The sequence below is a fragment of the Gastrolobium bilobum genome, unplaced genomic scaffold (genome assembly GCF_033153095.1).
Source record: "Gastrolobium bilobum isolate Gb01-03AN ecotype WA unplaced genomic scaffold, APGP_CSIRO_Gbil_v1 utg16899, whole genome shotgun sequence".
Lineage (NCBI taxonomy): Eukaryota > Viridiplantae > Streptophyta > Magnoliopsida > Fabales > Fabaceae > Gastrolobium > Gastrolobium bilobum.
The window spans coordinates 21,950-49,094 of record NW_026897411.1 but is presented as its reverse complement, the minus strand read 5'-3'; the positions used below and the strand labels follow the sequence as shown (position 1 = coordinate 49,094).

Here is a 27,145-nt window from a genome sequence, read left to right as displayed (position 1 = left end):
TATCTTCTAGTATTTGGTGATACACTGTATAATACTATATAGGATAAAAATAAATAATTTTAATAGAAATATCCTTTAATAAATAATTTATATAATTCTTTAAAAAATGTCATATGATATTAATTTTTATAAAAATTTATTGATCAGTGTGTCCAAAACATAAATTAATTTTTATAAAAATAAAAATATTCAATATTTTAAAAATCAATATATTGAAAAATTAATTTTTATTTTAATATATTAATATTAAAATAATATATTAATTTTTGAGAATTACACTGGTCAACGATGTTAATACCCCAACCTCTTATCAGGCCTTATCCCCCCTTAGGCCGGATTAAGTTATACATCGTTTTGATGTATTAAGGGATCTTGCTGTATAAGCTTATATTATATGATGATCACACCAAATAACTGAAAATGTCATAACGTATAGTATAAGCTTATACTATCAGGACTTATACGTCACACCAAACATGCCCTTAACAACAAAATACATGATAAAAAATGAAGTTCATATGCAACTGCCCCTGATTTCATAATCCAAGAACACCCCACGCACTAATATCAGCAGGGACTTATTTAAATGATAAAATGCTTAGAATAATTAAAAAATGACAACATCTCAAACACAAACGAAAGAACAAAAAAAAAAAACAAATCAACCCTCTATGTGGGCAATTTTGTTATACGGGAGAAAAAAAAAACCATGGTTGAGTTGGTAATATTTTTTATAAAAATGTAGTTCAAAAAAAAATGATGGGGACAAAACTTTGCTGGCATAATTTTTGCTTTGACCCATACCAAACATGGGGAAAATTTTTTCCTCCCCTACTTTCCAAGCATTCTAAACCAAAACCTCATAACAAACACACCCTTAGGTTATTTCTTTTTTCCTTTCCTAGTGTACAACAAAAGAAAAAAAAATTATTTTATTGCGTTATACTTATTTTTCATATGTAAAATTATTTTAAATTTAATCATTACCATTTTCTATTATTATAAAATTATATATTAAAGTTATAACACATTAAGGTATAAAATAAAATTAAAAAATGTCACATATAAAGACTAAAAACATTATATTTTCATTCATTATACCTAACTTTCGTTTTTAAAATAATATCTACATAAGAATATTTCATAATAGTTTTATTCTAATCTCTTAGTATTAATATATGACAGAAAAACAATTAATAATGATTATGTACATAAAACTTATACTAATGCAAATATTTCACAAAAACTTAAATGAAAAATAAATGGAAATTAACGTTTCTCCTATAACAGAAAGTAAAGTTATTTTTTATAGCTCAAAATGTCATCATTTTGAAATTAGAAAAAAAATGAAGGATATTTTAATAAATTACATTAAACAAAAGGAAAATAAAATTACTAAAATATCTTCTTCTTTTTTCCTAAACCCCAAAATGACTTTATTTTGAAATTGTTGGAGATAATTTTATTTTCTATTCCAAAAAAAACACTTTTTCCAAATAAATGACGGATACAGAAACTGAAAATATATATCATAACTAAAAGGGATAAATAAGAATTATGTTACAGGAAACAAATTAAGATAATGCAACCACTACCGACAATACAAAGTCTTTGAATTCAATGCATCTTTCATTTTCTTTATTATCATCTAGTTTGTCATTTTCTTTTAGAAAAAAATAGTATTCCTGCAACAGGACAAAACCAAAGCCCTAACTAAAATGATCTAAAGCCCTTAAAATTTTAAGTGTTTTTCTTTTTTTTTATATATAAATTTTTTTTAAGTGTTTTAAATAAGATTTAAAGTTTGTTTAAAACAGTGGGCTTTTGGAGAGTGTTGACTGGGTCAGGCCAAAGGCCCAAGTGAAATACAGTTTCATTCATTCAGCTCCAGTCGAGTTTAGTAGAGTTGCAAAGCAAGAAGATTCAGAAGAAGTTTTAGAAGAAGAAGAAGAAGAAGATGAGCGAGACAAGGCCAGTGCCGAGGAGAGAGAGTCCATGGGGAGTGACAGGAGATAATCATCCTGAACCCAAAGCTCACCGATGCAATGACCGTCTTGAGGATATTATTCAGGTTAATCCCCTTATTCAATTCTCTTCCTTGTTTTATAAAGACTTGATTTTTCTTCAATTTTTTTGCTTTTTATTATCTGGGTCGATCTTGTTCCTGATTATTGCTGTATGCACAAGTCTATATTCAACCAAAAAGCCTTTAGGGTTTTTAAATTTGATACCTGATCGTTTTGTTTTCGTTTCGTGTTTATGCTTGATATTAATCTCTTAATCATAGTTCTACTGAAATGCGAAACAATTGAAAATTGTTGTGTAACTAGAATCTGACTAGGGCAACTTTTTATTTTTTATATTTTTTTTGGGGGTTTACTTCATAGAAATTCGTTGAGATGATTTTGAAGAAGCTAGTATCAGGTTTGTCGTTTCTCTTAGCGAGAGATGCTTAGGGAACTTGGAATTGAGGTCCAAGCTTTACAGTTTACTGGTTGACAATGGAAAAACCTTGCTTGGTGAAGAAGGGGAGAATGTACTAACACGTAGGGGTGTTCATCAACAGATCCAAACCGATTCAAACTGCCGTGACCGAACCGAAAAACTAAAAACCGAATTAACCGAAAATCGAAAAATCGAAAACCGAAAAAAAATCGCAAAATTTAATTGGATTGGATCGGTTTTTGTTTTTGGATGAGTTGGTGAAAACCGATCCAATCCAAACCGATCCAATTATTCTCCAACCTTACCATCTACCTACTTAGGACTTTTTCCAATCAGCCCAAAAATCATATAGCAAAATTCTAAATCCAAGACTCATTAACCCATCATGTTGGAGAAAGTGAGTTGTGCTTGATCTATGTTACGCTTTTTTTTTTGGTAAGATACATAATATATTTTTATTACACAGGTTATTGTTGTACAACAACTTATCTATAGGATGCAAATTTGGATTACTTCGTATCTCAGGCAACCATATTATAAATTTTTTGTTGAAAGTAAAAGATGATAATTTAACTTTTTGTTGTACAATGCTTCTAGATTGCACAATAATCATCATACAAACTTTATAAAGCCGATACATATAAAATATATCTTATTTGCCAAATAATCAGCATACAAATTTTAGGCTTTTAAAAAAATCGAAAATCGATCCAATCCAAACCGAATAAAATTGGATTGGATTGGATTCGGTTTGAAAAAAATTCAAACTGAATGGATGATTACATGATTAAACTGAAGGGATTGGATCGGATGATTTTTACTTCCAAAACCGATCCAATCCAGACCGCGAACACACCTAACATGACACATTTTCAAACGAAGATACACTATGCCCTAGTTTGCCGGTTTATCCTCCATAAAACCAGATTTTTCTGCCTTTTTTTTTGTCCTTGTCTATGGGGACTGTATTATTTTTTTTCCTTAAACGTTTTCTCTGATGCTTAATATTTCTTGAAATCTTATATTAGAAATAGAAAGCTTAGGAAAGGAGAGAGATTTACAAACTAAACCAAATGAACAAACATGACATTGAATCCTAAAAGACTAGAGAAAGTTCTTGGACAAATTTTTAGAGAGGAACATGAGATGTCATCCTTGGGAAATTATAACAGATTGGATTGGTCATGATGAAATTGCTTACATGATTTAAGGTCTGTTGTCATTTCAGCTTGTTCTCTTTATTTTATCATGTTTTTCTTATGTATTTATTTGGAGTAAACTTGCTGTTGTTATCTCTGAGTCTAAAAGGTGGTAACTAAATTGTACAGGCTTGCTTTGAGGGAAACCCATTCAAGACTGTTCCAGGACCTTTCAAGCTCTTCTGGCAGTGCATGCGTTCTAAACCTGGGTGAGATTATCGTCTAGCATGCAATTCTATCTACTCTTTGGAATGTCATTTTTTATGAACCACTGAATGTTGTGAATTAATTCAGCATTATACTTCAAGAGATCTTTCACTCTGGAGATAAATATATATGTCTATACTATTATTAATATACCAACAACACCATAACTTCTTGAAATCTGGATAAGCTTTTTGGCAAAGGATCTGCTCACATCAGGATCAAATTAACTGCTGCTTTAGATGCTGATATTTTTTTTATTACCCGGATTTGCACACCTTGTCTTGGCTTTCCCCAATAAAGTTTTCCAGTTACATCTTTGTGTATGTTTCTTTGTGTTGCTTATGACATTTGTGGCTATTGCAGGGAGGAACCAACCGAGCCATTTACCTACCTGGATTTTGATCCTCCAAAGAGAGAGTCAAAACCTGTGAAACCTGAGTAGTGCCACTTCTACAAAGTCCTTCAGAACAGATTTGGCAGCACTGCATGGAATTTTTGTGGTTTCAACTTTTCCCTTCGCGTGAATGGTTTATGTGACGATAATATGTAATTAAATTGTTTTTTGTTGCTTATTTCGCCATGCAAACTAGACGTCCCATACATCTTTCGTTCTGGACTTCGATGTTGCTTGCCCAATAAAACATGACCAGGTGCATTCTTGAATAACTTCCTTAATTATCTATTGATTACTTGTTTAATGTTATAAACGCCATTAATCAAATGCTTGCTGGATTAGTTTTTGGGTTTCACTAATTCAAAGTCTTAGTTACTTCTTATTCTACTGTCTGTATGTAAATTTAAAATGACGATATATACTTCTCTCAGTTTTGATAATGGGATGATGTGAAATCGTATCGATCTACTGATGTCTAAGACTTGCGTAAAAAAACAAGGGGGCCAATATCAAATGATTTATTTACTCAGAAGCTTTGGATTACCAAGGATAATCTTTCTTTGTATTTTGAGAGAAATTGTTGTCTAAGCGTGCATTGTTAACTGTACTCCATAGTGAGAGATGCCTTTATCTTCACTTATATATAAAGTAAAGAAAATTAATGTGCCAATTAGCAATCACAATTAACGTGTCAATCGCAATTAGCGTACAAATAGGATTAACTTTTGATTGTATCAATCACAATTAATGTACCAATCATTTCGAAGGGCCATAACTTTTGATTTGAATATTCAAATCAGATATTTTTTATTTTATTTTATATAACTTTTCGAGATCTATTCAATGACATTTCATTTGACATATTTTATCTCTCACAAACATCGTTCGAATTTGTAACAATGATATCATAAGCAATTAATGTACCGATCAAAATTAATTATGATTGATACATTAATTGTGATTGGTGATTGGTACATTAATTGTGATCAAAATTAATTGTGAATGGTGATTGATATATTAATTGTGATTGGTGATTGGTACATTAATTGTGATTAATACATTAATACAATTAATTGTCATTTTTCTTCTTTTTTTGTTTTTTTATTGTGATTAAAACATTAATTCTGATCGGGCAATGAGATTGTGCCACCTAGTACACCAAGTTCGCTACTTCTGGTAGCAAACTTCGTCCAGTCAGCTTTTCCTACAAAGTGTGTCACGTGTCACGAAATCATTGGCTACCAAGTTCGCTACCAGTCGTAGCGAACTTGGACACGTGACAGTCAATTTTTCCTGTGAAAATGTGCCACGTGTAATGAAATCATTGGCTACCAAGTTCACTGGGCACTGTAGCGAATTTGTCCGCGTGACATATTGGGAAATAATACTGTTCACGTAACATTTAGGTAAAAAAGTCAGTGAACAATAATGACATTTTAGTCACCGTTCCAAGAAAATGATGATTCTTTATGGAAAGAAGCTTAGCTAACCAAAAAACTGGTCTTTCCAATTTGGCAGTCACCCAAGAGGCTTATCTTCAAAGAAACCAAATCAGAGTCCAAGTCATGGGTCTGAAGTGGTGGTGTCACCTGCACCAATTCAAAGATAGGATCAACGGCGGCGGCGGCTGCTGCATGCCGTGCAAGGTAGGATGGTTCCTCCCAGAACAGAGGAGGAAGCGGTGGAGGACGGAAATACGATGACGAAGCCAGCGCCGCACAACATTCTGGTGAAACTGGAACATGTTTTGTTTTTTCGGGGAAAAATATAATGTTTCTTTGGGCATTAAATGATGGCGATTGGTCTCGTTCTTGTTCATATTAATCATATTTTTATGATTAATCATATTTTGTAAATGGGAAAAGTGTGTATCATTTTAAAGGATATAAAGTTGTGTCATTTTAAGTGAGAGAAAGAGATAGATAAAGAAGAAAATAGAGTGGACAAAAAAATATAAAGGCGTGAGTTCTACCTTTTTGTGAGAGTGAAAGAATATAAGTTGTGTCATTTAAAAGGATAAACATTTTTCCTTGGTGTTTTGGAAATATCAATCCGCCTATTTTATTCATCTATTTATCATAGTTTAGTTCTAATTTGTTTTCTGGTCAATGTATGGTTTCTTAATATTTGTGTGCATAAATTTATATAAAATAATGACTTTATATATTTGAACATATTTCTTACTTTTATCTTAAATTCAATTTAGTTAAAATTTATTTAAACCAGTTCTAAACTAGTTTATAAAAAAAAATTATCTAGACTTGAGCCAACTGAGAGGATTCTGGTACGTAGATGAAGAGTATATAAAATTCATTAATAGGACAGATATCCAATTAAAAAAGGGTTTGATTTTTAGGGTTTAAGGTTATAAAATTTTTAAGTCATAGAAGATACAGCATATATATAAAATTGTGTAGGGTCCATACGAAAAAAATAGAGAGAAAAATAAAATATAGGTCTCACATATTTTTATGAATCTGTGGGAGATAAAATTTATTTCCTACACAAGAAACATTAAAACCATTAAAAAAAATATAGGAAGTATGGAAACCTCTTTTTTCAAAGTTCAAAGAATGAAGTTTGCAATTGAAAAACAAGACAAGATCATGCATACGTTGAACACATGTTCCCACGGAAAACATGTGGAATGGCCATATTGATTTGATGAATTATTTTCAGTTTTATAATTATAAACGACAAGCCCCAAATGGTGAAATTATTTAAGCTTATGTAGTCTTGCATAATTTTATAATCATGCGTAATTAACTTTCTTTCAATAAAAAAATCATCTAAAAATATAAAAGGAGAGGGCCCCCAACTGCTGTCAGTTCTCTAAATATCTTAGATCTTAATAATGTGAATGTGATTGGTGGGGTTCATAGATTCCTCCGAAAAATACTAGTTATGACTGTAGCTGCATTCCGAGTGGATCCCCTCATGTGAAAAAGTAGTCATGTGATCATGTTATTTGATCACAACCACTCATTTAAAAATTATATATTTTTACCACATGACCATTTTTTCATATGAGATGATCCATTCCCAGCTGCATTTGTTTCTGTCAAAGAGAAAACAGTTTGGTACTGCCCATTATCACTCTAACCACCACTCTCATTGATGAAATTCACTTTATAAAATGACCACAATAGTATTGGCAATTTAAGCATATAACATGGTAATTCTAGTGAGGGTGATCTCTCTGAAACAAGCAAATCCAGAAGATAGATTCCTTTTGCCTTTATGAAATTTAATTTCTTAATGGAAAGTCTCTCTTATTTTTCAATAATTCTCAACCAAGCATAACTTACGAACTTGAACTCAAAACGTTTTTTGTATGAAGGTACAGTTGTCTAAATCTAGTGTATATTTGATTCAAATGTATACCAAGATTGTTTGCCTTTTTGATACTGTGTTAATGTTAATCTTACAGCCACAATTTCCTACCCAAGAAGGAAGAAATTAAACATTTCAGTATATGGATACGGGGAGTTACTAATCTCGTATTATTGGAGATAATACTCTAATATAGGTGAAACAAATATGTAGGATGCACAATTTAAAAAAGAAGAAATTGGCATAAAATTCTATGGATGTATAGCGTAAGATAACTTTCTTACACAACAACACGAGACTTATATTTCCCATGGATATATTTCTGTGAATACTGTTATTATCTGGTTTAGCTAAAATAAGAGCAATAAAAGAAGACAACAACAAAAATGTACATGGTTACTCTACTTGGGTGCTGGGTGAACTGGATTGGCCATCTGAGCCCTGGCTAAGTCTCCTTTTTTTACTCTTCTGCCTAAGTACCTCTTTGATTTCTTTTTCTCTCTTATCAACAAATTCCATCAAATCCTTGAAGCTCTTAGTTCGGATAGTCCTTTTACGGCTGTCTGGTTGAATTTCTAAGTCAGTTTCCTCAGTCTCTGGGTTGAATTTGGTATATTGACAGAGCACTCTAACAAAGAACACAATCAAAGCAAGGAAACATGCAATGCCACATATAAGAAAGAGACCCCAGAAACTACTCAGAGATAGTTTATTTGAATCAACATTATCGAGTACTGCAGCACAATCATGTTTTAAAAGCCATTTGTCATGGATCTTTTGCAGGTCACCGTTCTCAGAGAGTTGAAGAATGGCAGTTGACATATCAACAGCAAGGGGAGAGTCCCTCTGGAATGCCTGTGATCAAGGTATCAAATATGAGAATAATATACTCTTGTGTAAGATAAAGACATAACAAGCACACTCATATTAAGAGCCACAAAAGAAGCAGCTTCTATAAGTAAAAGTAATATTTATGCATATTTATATAAGGGATGGTTATATTTACAAACTTTTTATTTACAAACTACAATAAGTATGATCGGTCATACTTCAATCAAGAGTGTATGACCGGTCATACTTAGTGTAATTTGTAAAAAAGTTTGTAAACGGATCCTTCCCCATTTATATATGAACTTAGCTTACAAACTTTTTTTTTTTTTAATTATAAGAAAGTGTGATCCTAAAAACATTATAAAACAAAATCATCAAAGCATTTTGGTTTCATTTTTTATTCAGGGAGGAAGGTGAGAATTAACAGGAATGCTATTTGAACAATTACATGATGGTTGAGGAGACCATATGGTCTACAAAAATAAAATAAAAAATCCTGGTATTATGAACAGTGGATTACATTCAGCTATCATTGAAATTACAAACCTTTCTTTTATCAAAAGTTATAGCACATTTCTCACCAAAAGAAGAAAAGAAAAGAAGTTAAATGGATGAACATGTAGGAACCTAAACCATATGCATGCAAATATACTTACAAATCCCCAACCACTTTTAGTGAACTCCTGCCCAACGGTTCTGAATTTACAATTGGTATTGGACATGAAGAGCTCAATGTAAGGAAGCTCATCAACAATGGCCACAACCCCTCCTCCTTTTGGTCCACGCATAAGGGCATGAACATATGCTTCCTGATTTTTCAACGCAACTATCCTAGATTCTTGTATGTTGAGTTCATCTACCAGATACTTCCGTGCAAATGACCCTTCTTGAATACCAATTGGTTGAGTACCTGAGATCAAGCTGTCAATTCCTTCAATTTGTGATGACAGTTGCTGCACTGTGAGGATGGATGTTAAGCTAGCTGTGTAGCTTGAATTGATAATTAACACCACAAAAAGCCATATGATTAGCACCAACCGCCCAAGAGTACTCACAGTGTTCTCTCCTGTGCCAGGTCAAAACAGCAAAAAAAAAAAAAATCAGAAATTTTTATCATGTACAATACAAAATAAGTTAAAAGGGTATAGCTAAAAATATAGGAATGAGAATCAGTGGGGCACATACTGTGTGAGAAAAACATTGTTGAGAAACTAAACCTGCAAAAGAGGAACTAATATCAGTAAAAGATGTTACTTGATGTTAAAGCAAGCCATGCATCTCCTTAAACTTAAAGAGAAGAATTGTGCCTAGACATTCTGTGCTGGGACTGGATATTCAGAGAGAGATTCATTTATTTTCAGAGGTTATTCTTCTAGAGGTAAAACAAAAAGGGAAAAAAAAGAAAAGAATAAACAACTAGGAGATATGAAATCATATATTAACCAAACGTGATACTATTGTATACTGAATGAAAGAAAAAAAATTACCTCAATTCTGAATAACAAATTACAATCCCCTATTCAATGGCACGCAATATGCAATGATAAATAATGGTTGCAATGTCAAAGACACCCTGGTAATAACCAGGTTCATTACAAAGGAGCCCTCATCATATTCCAAAAGATTCAGCTGAAAAAGGCTTTCAAATGGTCAAAACATACTAACCAAAAGACTGTAGCAAGTTGTTTCGTAGGCTTGCCTCGGAACTCCGGATTGTGCCGGTGCTCAAGAATCCATACAACGGTTCCCACAAAAAGAAAAAAGGCACCAGTAACACACCACATTTGAGCGGTGAATGGCTTGAGGAAAGACCAAGGACTTGATCTGATCTCCTTGACAGGAACAACAACCACCAACCCTGACTCCATGTAAGGTTGAGTAAAATCCAAAATCCTTGTCCTGTTTGGGACAATTGTAACATCTCCTACAGCTGCATCAAAGTTCTGAAGAAGGAAAGGACCAAAATAACATAACTATTATAATTTGAAGAGACCTGAACCACCCTTGGAAACCACAAACTCTATTCTAGTTACTACATTTAAAAAGTATCCACAATTGGAATCCATATTATTGCTACTTGTAGTCCTTGTTGTGCCATACATTATTGAAGCTGATATAAGAAATAGGATCACTAAATTAGGCTGCAAATTATATTAGAAACTTACATTTAGTGCAACCTGATTCACAAGGCCGTCATAGCTGGGGTTTTTATCACCATGTCCAAATAATATATATTCTCGTGGCACAGCATAAGGCAACAAGTTTATGGCTGCTTCAAAGACATCAATGCAATAGCCTTTTACTCCAGGGGGGTTCTTGTCTTTAGCAACAAACTCCAAGTAGTCTACTCGGTAAGGCACTGCTATTCGCAATGGCTTTCCATTGTTGGGGAATACCCACCCTCTTGGTGTAGCTGTAGTTTCTCCAGGCCATATAACATTGTGCAGTTGTTGGTTGCTTGTTGAAGTGTTAGGAGGTTTCTTATACAAGATTTCTGGAGCTAAAACTGATAAACCGGAGTAATTAGACCAATAACCAATTCTCCGGGTTCCAAATCCACCAATGTTGAGTATATCATATGCTGGACGAATTAGATTCTTTTCCATATCAAACTGAATTTGACCACTCAAACCAGTGAAGTTCATTCTCAAAAGTGTCTGCAGAAACAATGGACCACCTTCAAAAACACGAAGTGATGATAAATGCAACATGCTTCCATTTGTGTCATGCAACTTAGGGTCGGAAGAGAAAGATATAATTCCACCCTCTTTGAGGAAAACATCTAGAGCATAAGCTGCTAACCAAACAGAATCATATGCATATAATGCATAAGAATTGAAGCTTGCAGTTTCCTTGCCTTTTGAGTTCCTCAACCTATTGACAAAACTCTTTTTGAGATTAGTATCAGGAGTGTGGTGGCGAAAAGCAACAACCCCTTGTAGGAGATTCAAAGTGTCAGTGTCAACTGCTACTACTGAATCCAGCACTGAAGGAAGCCAATCTGTTGCAATCCACACATAGCCGCTGGTCATCATTCCTAGCTTCTTTGCAATAGAAAAAATTGACAAACCAGAATCAGGATTAACATGCAGAACATAGACCCGTGATTCCATTAAGTTTACACCATTTAACAAGTCACTGATATCACTATTGGTGGCTTTAGGAAGTAAGGCAGCTTTGTAAGAGATCTTGGCACGTTTCTTTGCAAGAGCATCTCCCAGTACTGAAATTCCATTCCTCCCATTATCATCATCTACAAAAATGGCAATTACCTCCTTCCATCTATAATAATCAACAAAGTCTGCAATTGCATACATCTGAAAATAGTCACTCTGGGTGGTGCGCACAAAATATGGGTACTGCAGAGAAGTTAGAGAGGGGTCTGTTGCACCAAATGAAAGAAGAGGTACATGGAGTTCATTAACCACATGAGAAATTATATGTGCTATTCCAGAAGACTGTGGACCAATAGCAGCAACCACTTCATTCTCCATCAACTGCAGAGCTACATGATCAAGAAAATCAATGAAGCCTGTTCACTTCTTTTTCAAACACACGTGCAAAGAGGGGACAATGAGAGAATATGTAAGTATAATCCACCTATGAACACCTATTCAATGAAATACTAAGATGTTGTTGATGAATGGGAATAGGTTTCTGTTCACTACATGATTTGTCTATCCGCAAAGATGTGACACAAATATGGTCATGATTATGCATACCATGCTTTATTTGAAACCTTGTCCAGCTTTACAGCTACAAAGTGTGATTTAACAAGAAGTATCAAACATTTCACATGCAAAGAAACACCTCTAGCAGAATGTGATTTAGCAAGACTGAGAAGAAAGCATTAAAGCAAAGTAATTCTGCAAAAAACTGAATGATATTCTTAAAATAAAAGTCATACTTTTTCACATGGCAATTCATAAGAGTTACAAAATTGAACATGATTATAGATAGAATCAAACATATATATGCTTTGAAGAAATGGTCCTAGATGACAAGAAGATTACATTCATATTGCATGAAGAAATTATGTAACATATAGTTGATAAATAAGACGAAAACCAAATTGTGAAAATAAAGATATTCCTCCAAAACAAGACCTCAAAATTGAAAAAAGGCACATTTTCTTGTAGCTACTGAAATTCAAGTTTTTTGGAAATACCTTCCACTGTTCCAAGAAACCCACTGCAATTTGTATTATGTACAATAACTTCCATTTTAATACCATGGAGAATGCTCGTATTAGCATTAACATCATCAACAGCAGCCATAATTGCAGCTTTAGCCGATCTTCCAATGACAGAATCGAAAGTAAACAAGGCTCCAATCCTCAAAACACTTGGTCTGGAAGAAATAGTAGAGTTTGCAATGGTAGTTCCTGTCCTTCCAACCACTTCCGTAGGAATCCACAAGCAGAAAACCAAGAGGAGGAACAAAGTCCAACCCTTAAACATGACAACCTCCATTTTTTGAGAAAAGCTTTGAAAGCCTGCGATTTGCAGTTCAGTTTAGACCACAATCAGAACTAAGACAACACCTTTCAAGTGCCAACCATAGCTACCCACTTACCCAGAAGAAAACACAAGAATATCTTAGTTCAGCAATCCAAGTACTCTAACCACTCATTCATGTAGAAAACATAAAACACCCAACAAAAACAAACCACATGGTTCAGCAATTTGGATATTAAATTTTAGATACTCACTTACCCAGATGAAAAAAAATTAAAAAAAAAATTAAAAAAATATGCCATGAGCATATCCAGATTTTGTTTTTTTTTTCATTAAATATATGCTTAAATAAATTACTATCATAAGTTATTTATAAGCCAATCATGCTCAGAAATTCCAAAGTGAAAACAAATACTGAAACATTAAAATAAGTTAGCAGTGTGTTGGCAAGTGAAGACCCCACAAGGCTAATAATATATTTGTTAACATAGGGAAAGAAACAATATAATATGCAACAAGTGACCTCGAGAACAAGTTAGGGAGAACTGGAGAAGAGAGTATCTGAGATTTCCTCGAGGCCAAACTTACAGAGATAAAAAAGCTTGCAAATGAACTGTTATATATGCATGTTAAGCAATAAGCATGTGATTGAAGACTAAAACAAATCACTGTCACTAACCAAAAGAAGGAAGATATGCCTTCTTTAAAACTCAAAGCAAAGAATCATTCACATCCTTTCATGTTTCAACCATCAAACATCATTGTCTTCCCTATCAAAGTATTGTTTTCATGCTACGAAATGTTTATGCGTTTTATTATGTTTTGTATACGAAATTAAGGGAATGTTATATTTATAAATTTTTTGTTTACAAACTCTTATAAATTATATTAAGTATGATCGGTTATACTTCAATCAAGAATGTATGACCGGTCATATTAGTGTAATTTGTAAAAAGAAATTGTAAACAGATCATTTCTCGTAAAATTATGTATGTAACAGTGACGTTTGATTTTTTTATTAAATATATTCTTAGTTCCAATAAAAAACATTTAATATAGTCTCACTCTCAAGTCTTAATATCTACAATTATTTTATAGTCACGGCGTTATTACCGTCAAATATTGTCTCAGTGAGATTGATATATAGTTTTTATCAATATGTTATAAGAAAAAAATTATCTCATGTTACAGAAATAAAATTATATATGGGACTCACAAATAAAAGGATAAAGAAAAAAAAGTGGTGAAACCCAATTCTTTTTTGTATATGTAAGAAAATTATTCATCTCATGTAAAATGAGATAAACAAACCCATAAAAAAATTATTAAAAACAACTGTAACATATAAATTAAAAATATAATATTTATAGTTTTTAAACATAATACTTATTTTTAACTTAATCTGAGTATATATTATAAAACTAACAAATAATATTATCATTAGTTAATATTATAATGATAATAAATAATAAAATATTCATTTTTACCGGATTAAATTAAAAACATAAGTAAATTAAAATTGTATTTGTCTTTTTTCTTTTAGTTGATGAAAATTAGGCGTGTGCACAGTTTAACTCAATTAGATTTTTTTATATTAAATTGAAAAAGTGGTTTGGATAAATTCAATTGGTTTTAAAAAGATATTTTTCTAATACAATTTTTTTTTTGTTTTTTTTTTTTCACGACCTTAATTCGTCAACGTGACGATATTATTGATATATGATGCTGACGGCATAGCCAAAAAGATATGTCCACGTTATTGTATGAGAATAATTTTGTTTGCCACACATTTAGATCGAGCGGTATACTGAGAGGATGCCATTGTTAATAATGACATGACCACGGACCACCCAACACAGACAGAAGAATATGACAAAATGTATATATTCTGATATCAGAGAAAAAAACAATATCTCAGAATTTATTTAATTGTAAATATTAAATAAATTTTAAATGAATAATAGTAATATAAAATAAATATCAAAATAATAGACTTAAGAGTAGATAAAATTAGGATAACCATATGTACCAACAACAAAAAAAGGATAAGCATCGAAATACTAAATTATGCAGTTGTTGATTTTACGAAGGAGAAGAAAAGCAACAATCATAAAAATTATTTAGCAAATATTATATTATAAACATTAAATTTTTAAAATCTTTTCACAGTTGTGGGACATATTCTATTAATCATGTATAACAAATGATTATAATAGAAAAATATTATTCCAAGCCTTTTGAATATGGCAACGAAAGACATTGTCAAAGTGGAAGAAAGTAAAATCGAACAGATTACCATCACTTTTACTTTAAAGTAATTATTATAATTATAATGCAGGATAGATATAGATATCGTTTCTCTGAATACTTCTGAATGGATAAATAATCATTTTTGGGTTAATAATACGAAATTTACTATTATAAATTGAAGTAATTAAAAATATGTTTTCTGTTTAAAATTTAAGAGTTTTTCTGGATTAATTATCTACAAACACATAGTAGAATTATATTTACAAATTTTTTGTTTACAAACTCTTACAAATCACATACTTATGTACTACCCATAGTACATAGTGTAGTTTGTAAACAAAAATTTGTAAATATAATCTATATATATATATATATATGATCCCTAACTTCTCATGTTGTAGGAGAAGAAACTTCTCTTGCAACCTATTAACACTATGTACTATCGGTAGTTAGGCGTGAAACTGGGCTGGGGCAGCCTATAGGGACCTATGGCTCGACCTACGTCAGGCCAGACCTAATCTAGTATATTTCATAAAATAGGTCGGACTTGGGCCCTGAAAAAGCTTGTTTAATAAAAAGAACGTAGACCCACTTTCAGAAGGCCTGACCTATAAGCCTACAGGCCGACCTATATTATACTATTTATTTTAAATAAAATAAAATAGAATAAGTATGCCTTGAAGAAAAATAAAAGATATAAATTTAATCAATTGCAATTATTTATAACTTAATTATATTTGATTATATTTTAATAGAAATCTGATTTTATTTCTTATGTAGGAGGAACCAACATCTTAACATGTTAGATTGTGTATATGAATATAATAAAAGGTTTTTGGGAGAAGTTATACTTACTACAAGTATCGTGATGTGTTTGTTGGATTCATGTAGTTATTTTAATTTACATAGTATGGATTTGTTTGTTGGATCTGTGAAATATATGTTATTTAATTTGAACATTTCGCTTTTGAAAGTGACTTAAATTCAGATTGTATGAGTTTTGTTGTGATTCATGATTCTGTTGGGACGTTGAAATTATGATTTTTGGTTTAGCAACAGAATTTGAGTATTTTGTAAAGTTGATTCATGGTTCTGCTTGGAAGTTAAAAATTAACAGGCTAACGGGCTAGGCCAGACCATTTGTTTTTTTATAAACGGGCCAAGTCAGGCTAACAGTTAAACTCGTACTAGGCTTGGGCCATGCCAAATTGAAATTTTTTGGCGTAGGCTTGGGCTTTTCGGGGCAAAGTTGGGCCCAACCCAGCCCACTTTCACCCCTATCGGTAGTATATATTTATAATATTAAAGTTGATTTTTCTCTTTTTACCACGTCAGCTGACAACCTCTGAGGAGAGAAAAAATAGCTTTTAAAATTATAACTATTCGCTATCCTTAATACATAGTGTTAATTTGTTGCAGGAGAAGAAACTTTTTCTGCAACCAATTAACACTATTTACTGCCGGTAGTACCTTAGATCCGGTCACATGACAAATTATTTTGCCATATATATATATATATATATATATATATATATATATATATGAGTAATAAATAGTTATAATATTAAAATTGTGTTTTCTTTCTTTCTCTTAAAGAATTTAACTATGTACTACGGGTAGTACATAGTTAAAATATTAAAATTATGTTTTTTTTCCTTTTTCTTTAAAATTTTTACTATGTACTACAAGTAGTACACAATTATAATATTAAAGTTATTTTTTCTCTCATATGTCACCCAACAACTGTCTGAAATGTTACTGAGTAGAGAGAAAAAAATAGTTTTAATATTATAATTATGTACTACCGGTAGTACATAGTTAAATTTCTCAAGAGAAAAAAATACAATTTTAATATTATAACTATGTATTATCCCTATTACATAGTTATACTTTTTTGACCGTACTAAACCTTTTGTCAAGTCACATGACATCCGCTTAACCACATCCGCTTAACCATATATATATATATGGGTCAGGATCATTTTACACCGGTGTAAGTTACACTCTCAATCTTGACTGTTGAGTCCACGTATATCTAAGGGCTCTAATTTTTTAGTAATGTGAGTCATTTGATACAAGTGAATCAATGATCAAGATTGAGTGTAAGACTTCTAACTCTTACACCAGTGTAAGAATATCCTGCCCCTATATATATACACACACGTGAAGATCATTTTACACCGGTGTAAAAAATAACAATTCTTATACTACATCTTAATCGTTGATTTCCGTGCATCTAACGGTTAAGATTTTATTGGGTCATATTAATTAATTAATTATTATGACTCAATAAATCTTAACCGTTAGATGCACGAAAATTAACGGCTAAAATATGGTTAAGACTTGTTATTCTTACACCGATATAAGAATAACATGCTGCTATATATGATAACCCACACCTGTATAATAAGGAAATGAGGAATGAGGGAATTTGCATGAAGGTATAATGACTTGAGATGTGCATGAGATATGGTATTGTAATAATGACTTGAGAGTCACGTAAAAGGCATAGATTCCTAATGAGGGTGCATAAACTCATATATGTTGTGGATGTAAGAGCTACCAAGTTTATTGGGCATTGGTTAGCCAAGTCAATTTGATTTTAAGGAAGATATTTGGTTTGGGAAACACTCCAAATATAAGTATACCCATTATTAAGATCCATTTTTCATATCCTATATGATAGATTTGGATCCCTTGGTATTGATGGAAGTTATAGATCTTTCTCTTAGCTTTCCAAAGAGGCCAAGATTGAATCAATTGGATAAGTATAACTCAAGTTATAGTTGAAACAACAAAGTAGGTTTCAGTCCCTTGTTCAGGTGGCAGTGTCTTGTTCCGCGGCTCTTTTGGGGCCACAAAACAGTGGTAAAATGCATCCTTGGCACTGCTAGCACCAAGTTGGCACTACCGAAAAACAACAGCAAACTTGTCCCCTGGCGCTCCCAACGCTAAGTTTTCGCTACCAACACAAGGAAACCAGCAAACTTGATCTTTAGCATCTTTTGGAAAAATGATCATAACTTTAGCTAGGAAATTCCAAATCAAACGCGATTAGAACCTATAAGGAGCTAACACAGAGGGATACAATCCTACCAAGCCTTAGAGCTTTTGGGCAATGGAATAAACCCAAGTTTAAATATAAATTTGATGTGTGTTTTAGAAAGTTCAGATGCAAGTGTTATCTTGGAGGTTTCATAACTCGGGCTATACTTAACCAAATGGTTATTGTTATACCTTTTCTAAAAGCCCAAGAAGTATAGTTTAACATACTAAAAGATTGGAATTAAAGGTTATCTGAACTATTCTCGGTATGATAAAAACGTTAAGACTATTCAATGTTAAGTTTGAATAGATGAGATTTTAGCCTTGTTGGTTTATGGGAACTAATGGAAATGTTATAGAAGTAAAATATGGTACTTTTTAAATAATGTAGAATTATTCCGCACTATGTTTGACTTATATTTTTAGCTTTGAATTGTTTTATATACGAAAAGAGTTTTTACAGAAAAGCAATTATTAACAGTAAAGAAAAAAACTTTATTGTACTTTAATTCAACTACTGTGATTGTAACTCCGCTTAATACCATACATAATGATAACAAACTAGCGTACTGCAGGGTGTTATATTTTATGGTATTAGAGCAGCTTCTTATGGAAACTTATGACTAGATTTATTATATGAATTACGTTGTAGTTGCTTTAGGAATTCATTATGATTATTGCATGTGTGATCATTGAGTGTGGTTCTAATCAACTTATTTCTTTGTGTAATGTATGTATTATCATGACAATAGCCCGAGGCAACCCTTAGGCAAATAACGCCAATGCTCAGTCAGATCCTGTTATGGCTGCTTTGGTGAGAAATCATGGTGGCCAAGAGGCAATCAATACTGGTGTACAATCTGATCCTATGGCGGCCACTATGGCAGCCATGCAAAGGGAGATGGTTGCGAATAGGCAGGCTAATGATATTCTGTTGAAGAATAGTCATGATCTTATGTTGGCTAATCAAACTATGATGAACATGATAATGAACGAGCTTAGGGCTATGAGAGATGCCTGGTATGTGAACAAAATTCCTACTACTCCACATACTCTTACTCTTGAAGGGGATGCCAGTGAAGAAGCGGGTAATACTGAGATAGATGTCATCCATCACACTGCAAGTGCTAGTGGTGAGGCTAGTCATCAGGCTTCTCATTCCTTGACTCATGCTAAGATGGAGGAAGACCAGGAAACTGTAGAGTGAAGGTTGTCTACGATCCGAAAACACAAACCACCATCCTTTGGTGGATGCTTTGATCCATTGGTGGCTGTTAAATGGCTGCATGCCATGGATAAAATCTTTAAAGTTACGAGGTGACATGAACGGAGAAACTGATGTGTTTTGTCTTTATGCTTGAGGGTGAGGTACATGATTGGTAGACCCATACTTCTGAGCCCATGGAGAGAGAAGGTCAGGAAATCACTTGGCCTGTGTTTGAGGGCCTATTTCTTGATACTTATTTCCCTAGAAAGGCTAGAGAAAGGAAGCAAAATGAGTTCAATGAGCTAAAGCAAGGAACCATGTTCGTTGATCAATATTTGGCAAAGTTCAATGAGTTGATGAAATTTGAAAATTATGGCAGGGCATTGCCTACTCTAGCAGATCAGGCTTCTAATTTCCAGTGGGGGCTTAATGAGAAGATTGCTAAGAAGGTAGCTAGTAGTGGATCCAGAGATTTCACTACTCTAGTAAAATAGTGTAGAAAAGTATAAGAAGTTTGTAGTGTTCCTAAATGTAAAAAGTCTTCTCACATGCAAGAGTCTGAACCTGATAGAGCAACTAGCTCTACTGTTGTGAAGAATAAGAGGTTTGCAGATAAGAATAAAAAAGAGAAGCTGCAAGCTGGACAATCTGTGGAAAATTTTAAGAGAAGCGAAAACCAGCAGAGTGGTGATAACGATAGACCTTTTGTGCCCTAGTATGGCAATTACGGAGGCATCATAGGGGTGTGCGCTGGCTGGGCCAAAATATTTGTTTTAAATGTGGCAAGCATGGTCATTTTGCTAGGGAGTGTCCCCAGGTTGTGGGGCATGCTACTCATGTTCAAGTAGTCTCTGATCTTCCATTTGCAGCACGTGTTTACACTCCGGACAGTCATCAGTCTAGGAGGTATCCATATACGACAAAAGGTATAAGTTATATAAATGAAGGTGACATGCATATCTTATTGAGGTTGGAGCCACACATGTTTTCATTGTGGGCTCATATACATATATTATGTGATTAGACTACGTCTATCTAGGAATGATTGTTTCATCCTTTGAAGGTTGTGACTACCATTGAACGAAAATGTATCACTTTAAGGGTGAGTAAATGTATGCTGTTGGTATTTGAGATTTTGGTACAAAATCGTAAAAGGTCGGGGTTAGGTACCAAGTAAGTATGTCTTACTCTTGAGGAGCGTCAGCGATAAAGTCCTTTATTATGTTATTAGGACATAAATATAGGAACATATACTAAGATATGAACTAGAAAACTTACGTCTTATATCAAAGATGATAAGGGAGAAGGGAAGTGATCGATGAGGAAACCTCGGGAATGAAAGATAACTTCTCCTACAACGCCTTAAGTTGTTGAATAAGTGAATTCAGGAAGAGTGACCATTTTGCCACACTTGGCAAAAAAATTTACCAGATTGCCACGCCAACAGTAAATTTTACCAAAATACCGCGCGGCATATTTCGCTACACTGTGTAGCGAAATATGTTTGCAAGTAATTCGCTACACAGTGTGGCGAAATATGCCATGTCAGGATGCACAATCAGCAAAAAATGACACGTGCCAAGCAGGCAGAAATTCGCTACACTATGTAGCGAATTATGCTTGAATTCTGCCTGCTTGGCACGTGTCATTTTTGCTGACTGTGCAGGCTGACATGCATATTTCGCTACACTGTGTAGCGAATTACTTGCAAACATATTTCGCTACACAGTGTAGCGAGATATGCCGCATGACATTTTGGCAAAATTTACTACTTGCGTGGCAGTTTGGTAAAAAATTTTGCCAAGCGTGACAAAATGGTCATTGTTCCGTGAATTCATCAATTTTAAGGTCAAAATTTATAAAAGGTAGGTGAATATAATAACACACACCTGTATAATGAGGAAATGAGGAATGGGGGAATTTGCATGAAGGTATATGATTAATTAAATGAAGTCTAATTAATTAATTAGATGAGAAGTCTAATTAATTAATTAAAGTCACTTTTCAATTGCAATTACGATGAGTTTTGCAGTAAAAATACAGTAATGTAAAATTATCGAAAACGTAGAGATAAGTCATGGTAGTAGATGTTATTATAAGAAGAAAGGATAAGAAAGTCATTTTAAGAAAGAAATGTCAAAAAGTCAATAAAGTGAAAAAGTAAAATTTCTTAAGTGACTAAGTGAGTTAGATTGTGGCATGATCCTTTAACATCGGTGTCAAATTTTAAAATTTGACCCCAAATCATAATTTTTGATTTCTGTCAATCAATGGTTATCATTTATTGGGATCAAATTTATTAATTAATATTAATTCCTAATAAATGATAACTGTTGGTTGGAGAAAATCAAAGGTTAGAATTTGGTGTCAAATTTCAAAATTTGACACCCCATATATATATATATATGGGAAAGGATATTGTGACAACCAAGTTGTGTTACTACCAAGTGACTACCAATCAATCTCACCGTTAGATCGATTATGTCGATCCAACGGTTATATTTATTTACATCTTTGTATGGTCATGATTCCCCATATTTAAAGTGAAAGCATTAAATATGAGAAATCATAACCATACAAAGGTGAAAATAAATATAAAGTATTAAATTTGGGGAATCATGACCATACAAAGATGGAAATAACTATAACCGTTGGATCAACATAATCGATCTAACGGTGAGATTGATTGGTAGTCACTTGGTAGTAACACAACTTGGTTGTCACAATATCCTTCCCCATATATATATATATATATATATATATATATATATATATATATATATATATATATATATATATATGAATATAGATCTTTTGACTTCGGTGTAAGACTTAGAAGTCTTATTCCTCATCTCTGTCATTGATTTTTTTACAGAAAGAAAATATATCTCATGCGTAAAAAATAGCCTATTAATTTTCAACTAAATTATTTAATATTCGGTGTTTCTAAGTTTTCAATAAATTTCAAGAAAAAAGAAGTATATGCATATAAAACATGAAAATGGCAATATAAAAATTTTAAACTTGATATATTGAAATTTATTGAGACAATAATTTTTAAAAATAATTTATAATTTACTATGAAGTAAGTAAATTGGCAAGCTCTAAAAAAAATCCAAGAAAAGAATCAGTATGCTCTTTTTTTATTTGTGCTCATTTTGTTATCTCCACTTATCTTTAATCTAACCAAATATCCCCGTATAAAATAAGGATTTAATTTCTCTCATATTATAGTAAATAATTTTTATCTTCTACACACGTAAAAGTGTATGACATTCATTTTTTTTCTCTTTTCTTTTCACATGGGCCGCATAAACTTTTTTATATGTATAAAAAATGATTTTATCTCCTATAATCAAATTCATAAAATAAATGCTCCAATCAGGCAATGCTTGGTTTTAATGGACAATAAATGAAGGGAAAACTATTTTTGTAGTTATGGAAGAAATAATTTATCAGCAACAAACACAAAAATAAAAGGGAGAAACTATATAAAAAAATGAGAATAAAACTATTAATGGAACTCACTCTTTTTTTTGTGTATGTCACAGACAAATTATTTCTACCACTAACTACAAAAATAGTATTCCCCAAATCCTTCCCATCGACCAAGCTAAAATAGTAAAGATTCATGATATGACGTTCCATCAACCAAGCTAAAATAGTAAGGATTCGAGTAACAAAAAAAAAATAGTAAAAGATTCATAATATGACGTTTATACAGAAAAGTTTCCTCCACTAAACTTCAGTTGATTTAACAGGTGTATGATACTTACACATTTTAGATATTCGAATATTTCTAATGTCTAAATATAAAGTATTATGGTATGATATATTTATATTCTGTGTTAAACATAAATATCTTGCTCAAACCTTTAAATGTCTGTACACTTTCTTAAAATTTTGGAGAACTTTTTTAAATTCATTGTCTTATTTTGTAACAAATCTTATATATATATATATATATATATATATATATATATATATATATATATAGACACACATACACACAAAGGAATTGATTCCAAAATATTTGTCGTAATTGGCCATACATTGATATTTAATGGTTGCATAGCCGTTAAAAGTTTTACGATAACGAATTAATGATAGTCACTCCGGCCAATGGGTTTCTAAACCAGGGTATCTTTCATCTCTTTCTCTCTCTTTTTTTATGTCTTTTCTTTTCTTTTCCTGTGTCAATATGCCGGAAGATATTTAATTGTATATCTTTTTCCCTGCTTTTTAATTAAAGTTGATTCTTGCATTTTGTTAAGGAGACGAGAGATGGATACAAGCACATAAATAAATCAACTTTAAACAATCCTGACATGGATCCATCTTAAGATGAAGGTTACACATCCAATTCAATAATTGATACACAACGAGTGGCCACTTAAGAATTGTCAAAATATCTATTATTCTTTCTTTCTTCTTTTTTAGGAAGAAAATTACTATTCTCATATATATATATATATATATATATATATATATATATATATATATATATATATATATATATATATGAATAGTAATTTTCTTCCTAAAAAAGAAGAAAGAAAGAATAATATATATATATATATATATATATATATATATATAATAATAATAATAATGATTATAACTATTAACTACGTTTATGCCCAGGTCTAGCATTCAGCAACTAAATATAGCTCTTGTGATTAATGAGTGGAATTAATTTCTAAAGGTTTCCTTTTATTTATATTTGTGGAAGGAAGTGTTTTAGAAATTGTCCCAGACACGTAGGTCCAAGATATGACTTTTGAGGGATTGCAACATGACAAAAATGCTTGTAAGCTGTAACAAATAAGGGGCGATCACATCTCTTTACATTAGTGGTAGGATTCACATGTGGGGTGCATACACCCTAATTTTAAGGGTGTCCATGACAACTTTTTTGGAATTATTTTTTTTTAATTTTTGTTTCTGAGAACAGAAATAGATAGGAAACTCGTTTGGTAAAATTGATTTATTTTTTTGTTCTCGAGATGACCGGTTTAACTTTTGTGTTGGGGAACAGAAAAAAGAATCAGAAAATTTCTGTTTTTTTTTTGTTCCCGGGCACAAAATGAGAAATATTTATCTCTCTCAATCACTCTCCACCTCTACCATCATCACCACCACCATCATCATCCCGACATGACTGTCGCCACCATCGTCGCCGCCGTCATCGTACCACCAGTGCCGTCGTCACCGCCACCATTACCACCACCTCCACCCATCACTACCACCATGCCACCGTCACCACCACCACAACTACCACCGTTGCCGCCACCACCACCACTATCATCGTCACCACCATCGTCACCACTACCGCCATCAACCACCACCACCATCATTGCAACCACTGCCGTCACCGCTACCATCACCATCACATGCCACTGCCACCACCCTCATCGCCACCACTACAACCACCACAATGCCACCACTACCATCACTACCACTGTCACCAACCACCACTACCATTGCCGCAGCCATTGCCGTCACCACCATCATCGTCGCCGTCGTCGCCACCAACCACCACCATCATCGTCACAGCCATTACTGTCACCACCACCCCCATTACACCACCCCCGCCACTACCATCACCACGCCACCATCACCAACACCATTGTCACCTACCACCATCGCCACCGCCACCACTGTAATGTCCCACATCGGTTGGAGAGGGGAACGAAGCATGCCTTATAAGGGTGTGGATACCTCTTCTAGTGTGAGGCCTTTTGTGGGGTGTCCCAAGAAACAAAACCGTGAGCTCGACGGTGCTTGTGCGCGGGGCAAAGCGGACAATATCATGCTACAGGGTTTGGGGCTGTTACATTTGGTATCAGGGCCTGGCCCTGGACCGGTGTGTACAGCGGGGACGCTGTATTCCCAGTGGGGGAGGATGTAATGTTCCACATCGGTTGGAGAGGGGAACGAAGCATGCCTTATAAGGGTGTGGATACCTCTTCTAGTGTGAGGCCTTTTGTGGGGTGTCCCAAGAAACAAAACCGTGAGCTCGACGGTGCTTGTGCGCGGGGCAAAGCGGACAATATCATGCTACAGGGTTTGGGGCTGTTACAACCACCACCGCCATGATGCCTTCACAACCACCACTACCATGCCACTGCTACCATTGTTGCCGCCACCAACCACCAAACCCACCATCATTGTCGCAGCCACTGCCGTCACCTCCACCAACACCATCCCCACCACTATCGCTGTCGTCGCCACCATCAGCACCGCCATCGTCGCAGTCACTGCCGCCACAACCACCACCACTATCTTCACCACGTCACTGCCACCGCCGCCACCACCATGCTACTCGCCGCCACCACCACCACAACTACACCATATGGAAAGGAAAGTGATGATCCGATTTTTTTTTTATATTTAATAGAAATTATTTTTTATTATATTATTTGTTATGTTATCAAACACAATTCTCATTCTCGGAATAAAAATAGAACATGTTATCAAACACATTTTTTTTCTCAAAAATTGTTCCAAGGCATAGAAATAGAAAAAAATTGTTTCTTTACAGAAACAGTGTCAGGAAATAGAATGGTTGTCATGCATACCCTAATAGAACCAGAAGCAATTATTATTTGACAAAGGGACACAGGATGAACCAAATTCTGTCAACTAAAAGCAGAACTAAAAGGTTGAAGCCATACCAAACATCATTGACACAAACTTGTATCTCTTAAACAGAGATCTCGAATTCGAGTTCTGAGAATAAAAAAAAATGATCTTGGGAGAGCCGTCCCTACTTTGAATCTGACAGTGCTCTAACCGGACTAGTGGACTAGTTCGAACGATAAACTATTGAGGAGACTAAAAAGAAAAAGTTGAAGCCATACTGGTCAGTGGTGAGGACTCATGTAGTTGTTCACATTCTTGAAATATTATTCTTTGACAAAGTCAAAGGGACAGAAGGTGAACCAATTTTTTCAACTGAAAGGTTGAACTCTTTAACAGTGGAGCACATGACGGTAGGACCCTTTGGCTCGGGATGTGGACTTCAATTTTGAAGTCAACTAGATAGCATTTTACATGATACCATTTTTAGTTTTTTAAATTTTTGTAAGGAAACAAGGTGGATCATCTATATTTGATTCATCGAACTCTACCAAGCCATCGGATAGCAGCTTCCGCAGCTTTTATTTTACCATGCCAAAGCTTAAGGGAGCATTTCCTATAGGAAAAAAAAAAAATTGACTAGTCAGATATTTTTTACAGGAATATAGTTGGAAACTTTTTTAGTTGGGTAAGTTAAGAAAAGTTGTTTGGTTGACTCAAATTTTTCGAGTAAAATTGGATGAATTTTACTGAAGTTATATTTAGATGATTATAAAATATTGATAGAAAACTCAGGCAAAATCACGAAACTGCCCAACATTTTGAATATTAAATTTCGTTGTTATGAAAACATTACTATTCTCTATCTCTCAACGTTGTTGTGGGGTAGTTTTGTCTCACAAAATTTCTTTATTTTTCCATACAGTGTGGGAAAAAATTGATACCACACTCTTGATGGCTAATTTGCACAATCAAATCATGAACAAAATCAGTTGATGGTTAAAAAAACTACCTAGCTACTTTTTTACTCATCCACCTACCAAACATAGGCATTAAATTTTTCACATCCCTTTCTCCAGGGAAAATATCTTTTTGCCACCTACCAAACACCCCCTAAGAGTTATCTGGACCTTTGCCAATGTGGAGGCGTGTGAAATAGTAACTAGGGTATAGATCATTAGCTTTTAAACTTCAC

General features: G+C 33.5%; 2 protein-coding genes across 6 annotated transcripts; one reads left to right on the top strand and one right to left on the bottom strand.

Moving 5' to 3' along the window:
* Positions 1-1,890: 1,890 nt before the first annotated feature.
* On the top strand, positions 1,891-4,635 carry LOC133306749 (uncharacterized). The gene is made up of 3 exons (XM_061507124.1): positions 1,891-2,071; positions 3,774-3,853; positions 4,215-4,635. Exons 1-3 carry the CDS (start codon positions 1,958-1,960, stop codon positions 4,291-4,293), a joined length of 273 nt encoding a protein of 90 aa, XP_061363108.1. The 5' UTR covers positions 1,891-1,957; the 3' UTR covers positions 4,294-4,635.
* A 3,186-nt stretch (positions 4,636-7,821) lies between these two features.
* Positions 7,822-13,587, bottom strand: LOC133306739 (glutamate receptor 3.4-like). Of its 5 annotated transcripts, none has more exons than XM_061507108.1 (7): positions 13,546-13,587; positions 12,578-12,904; positions 10,575-11,914; positions 10,075-10,352; positions 9,595-9,626; positions 9,066-9,475; positions 7,822-8,433 (listed from the first exon to the last, which is right to left on the bottom strand). In XM_061507108.1, the coding sequence occupies exons 2-7, from the start codon at positions 12,879-12,881 to the stop codon at positions 7,975-7,977; spliced, it is 2,823 nt and encodes a 940-aa protein (XP_061363092.1). In that variant the 5' UTR covers positions 12,882-12,904; positions 13,546-13,587; the 3' UTR covers positions 7,822-7,974. The 5 variants fall into 5 exon arrangements, with proteins under 5 accessions (XP_061363092.1, XP_061363091.1, XP_061363089.1 ...); XM_061507107.1 differs by lacking the exon at positions 13,546-13,587 and adding an exon at positions 13,390-13,468; XM_061507105.1 differs by lacking the exon at positions 13,546-13,587 and having other exon boundaries at positions 12,578-13,025.
* Between the last annotated feature and the right edge of the window lie 13,558 nt (positions 13,588-27,145).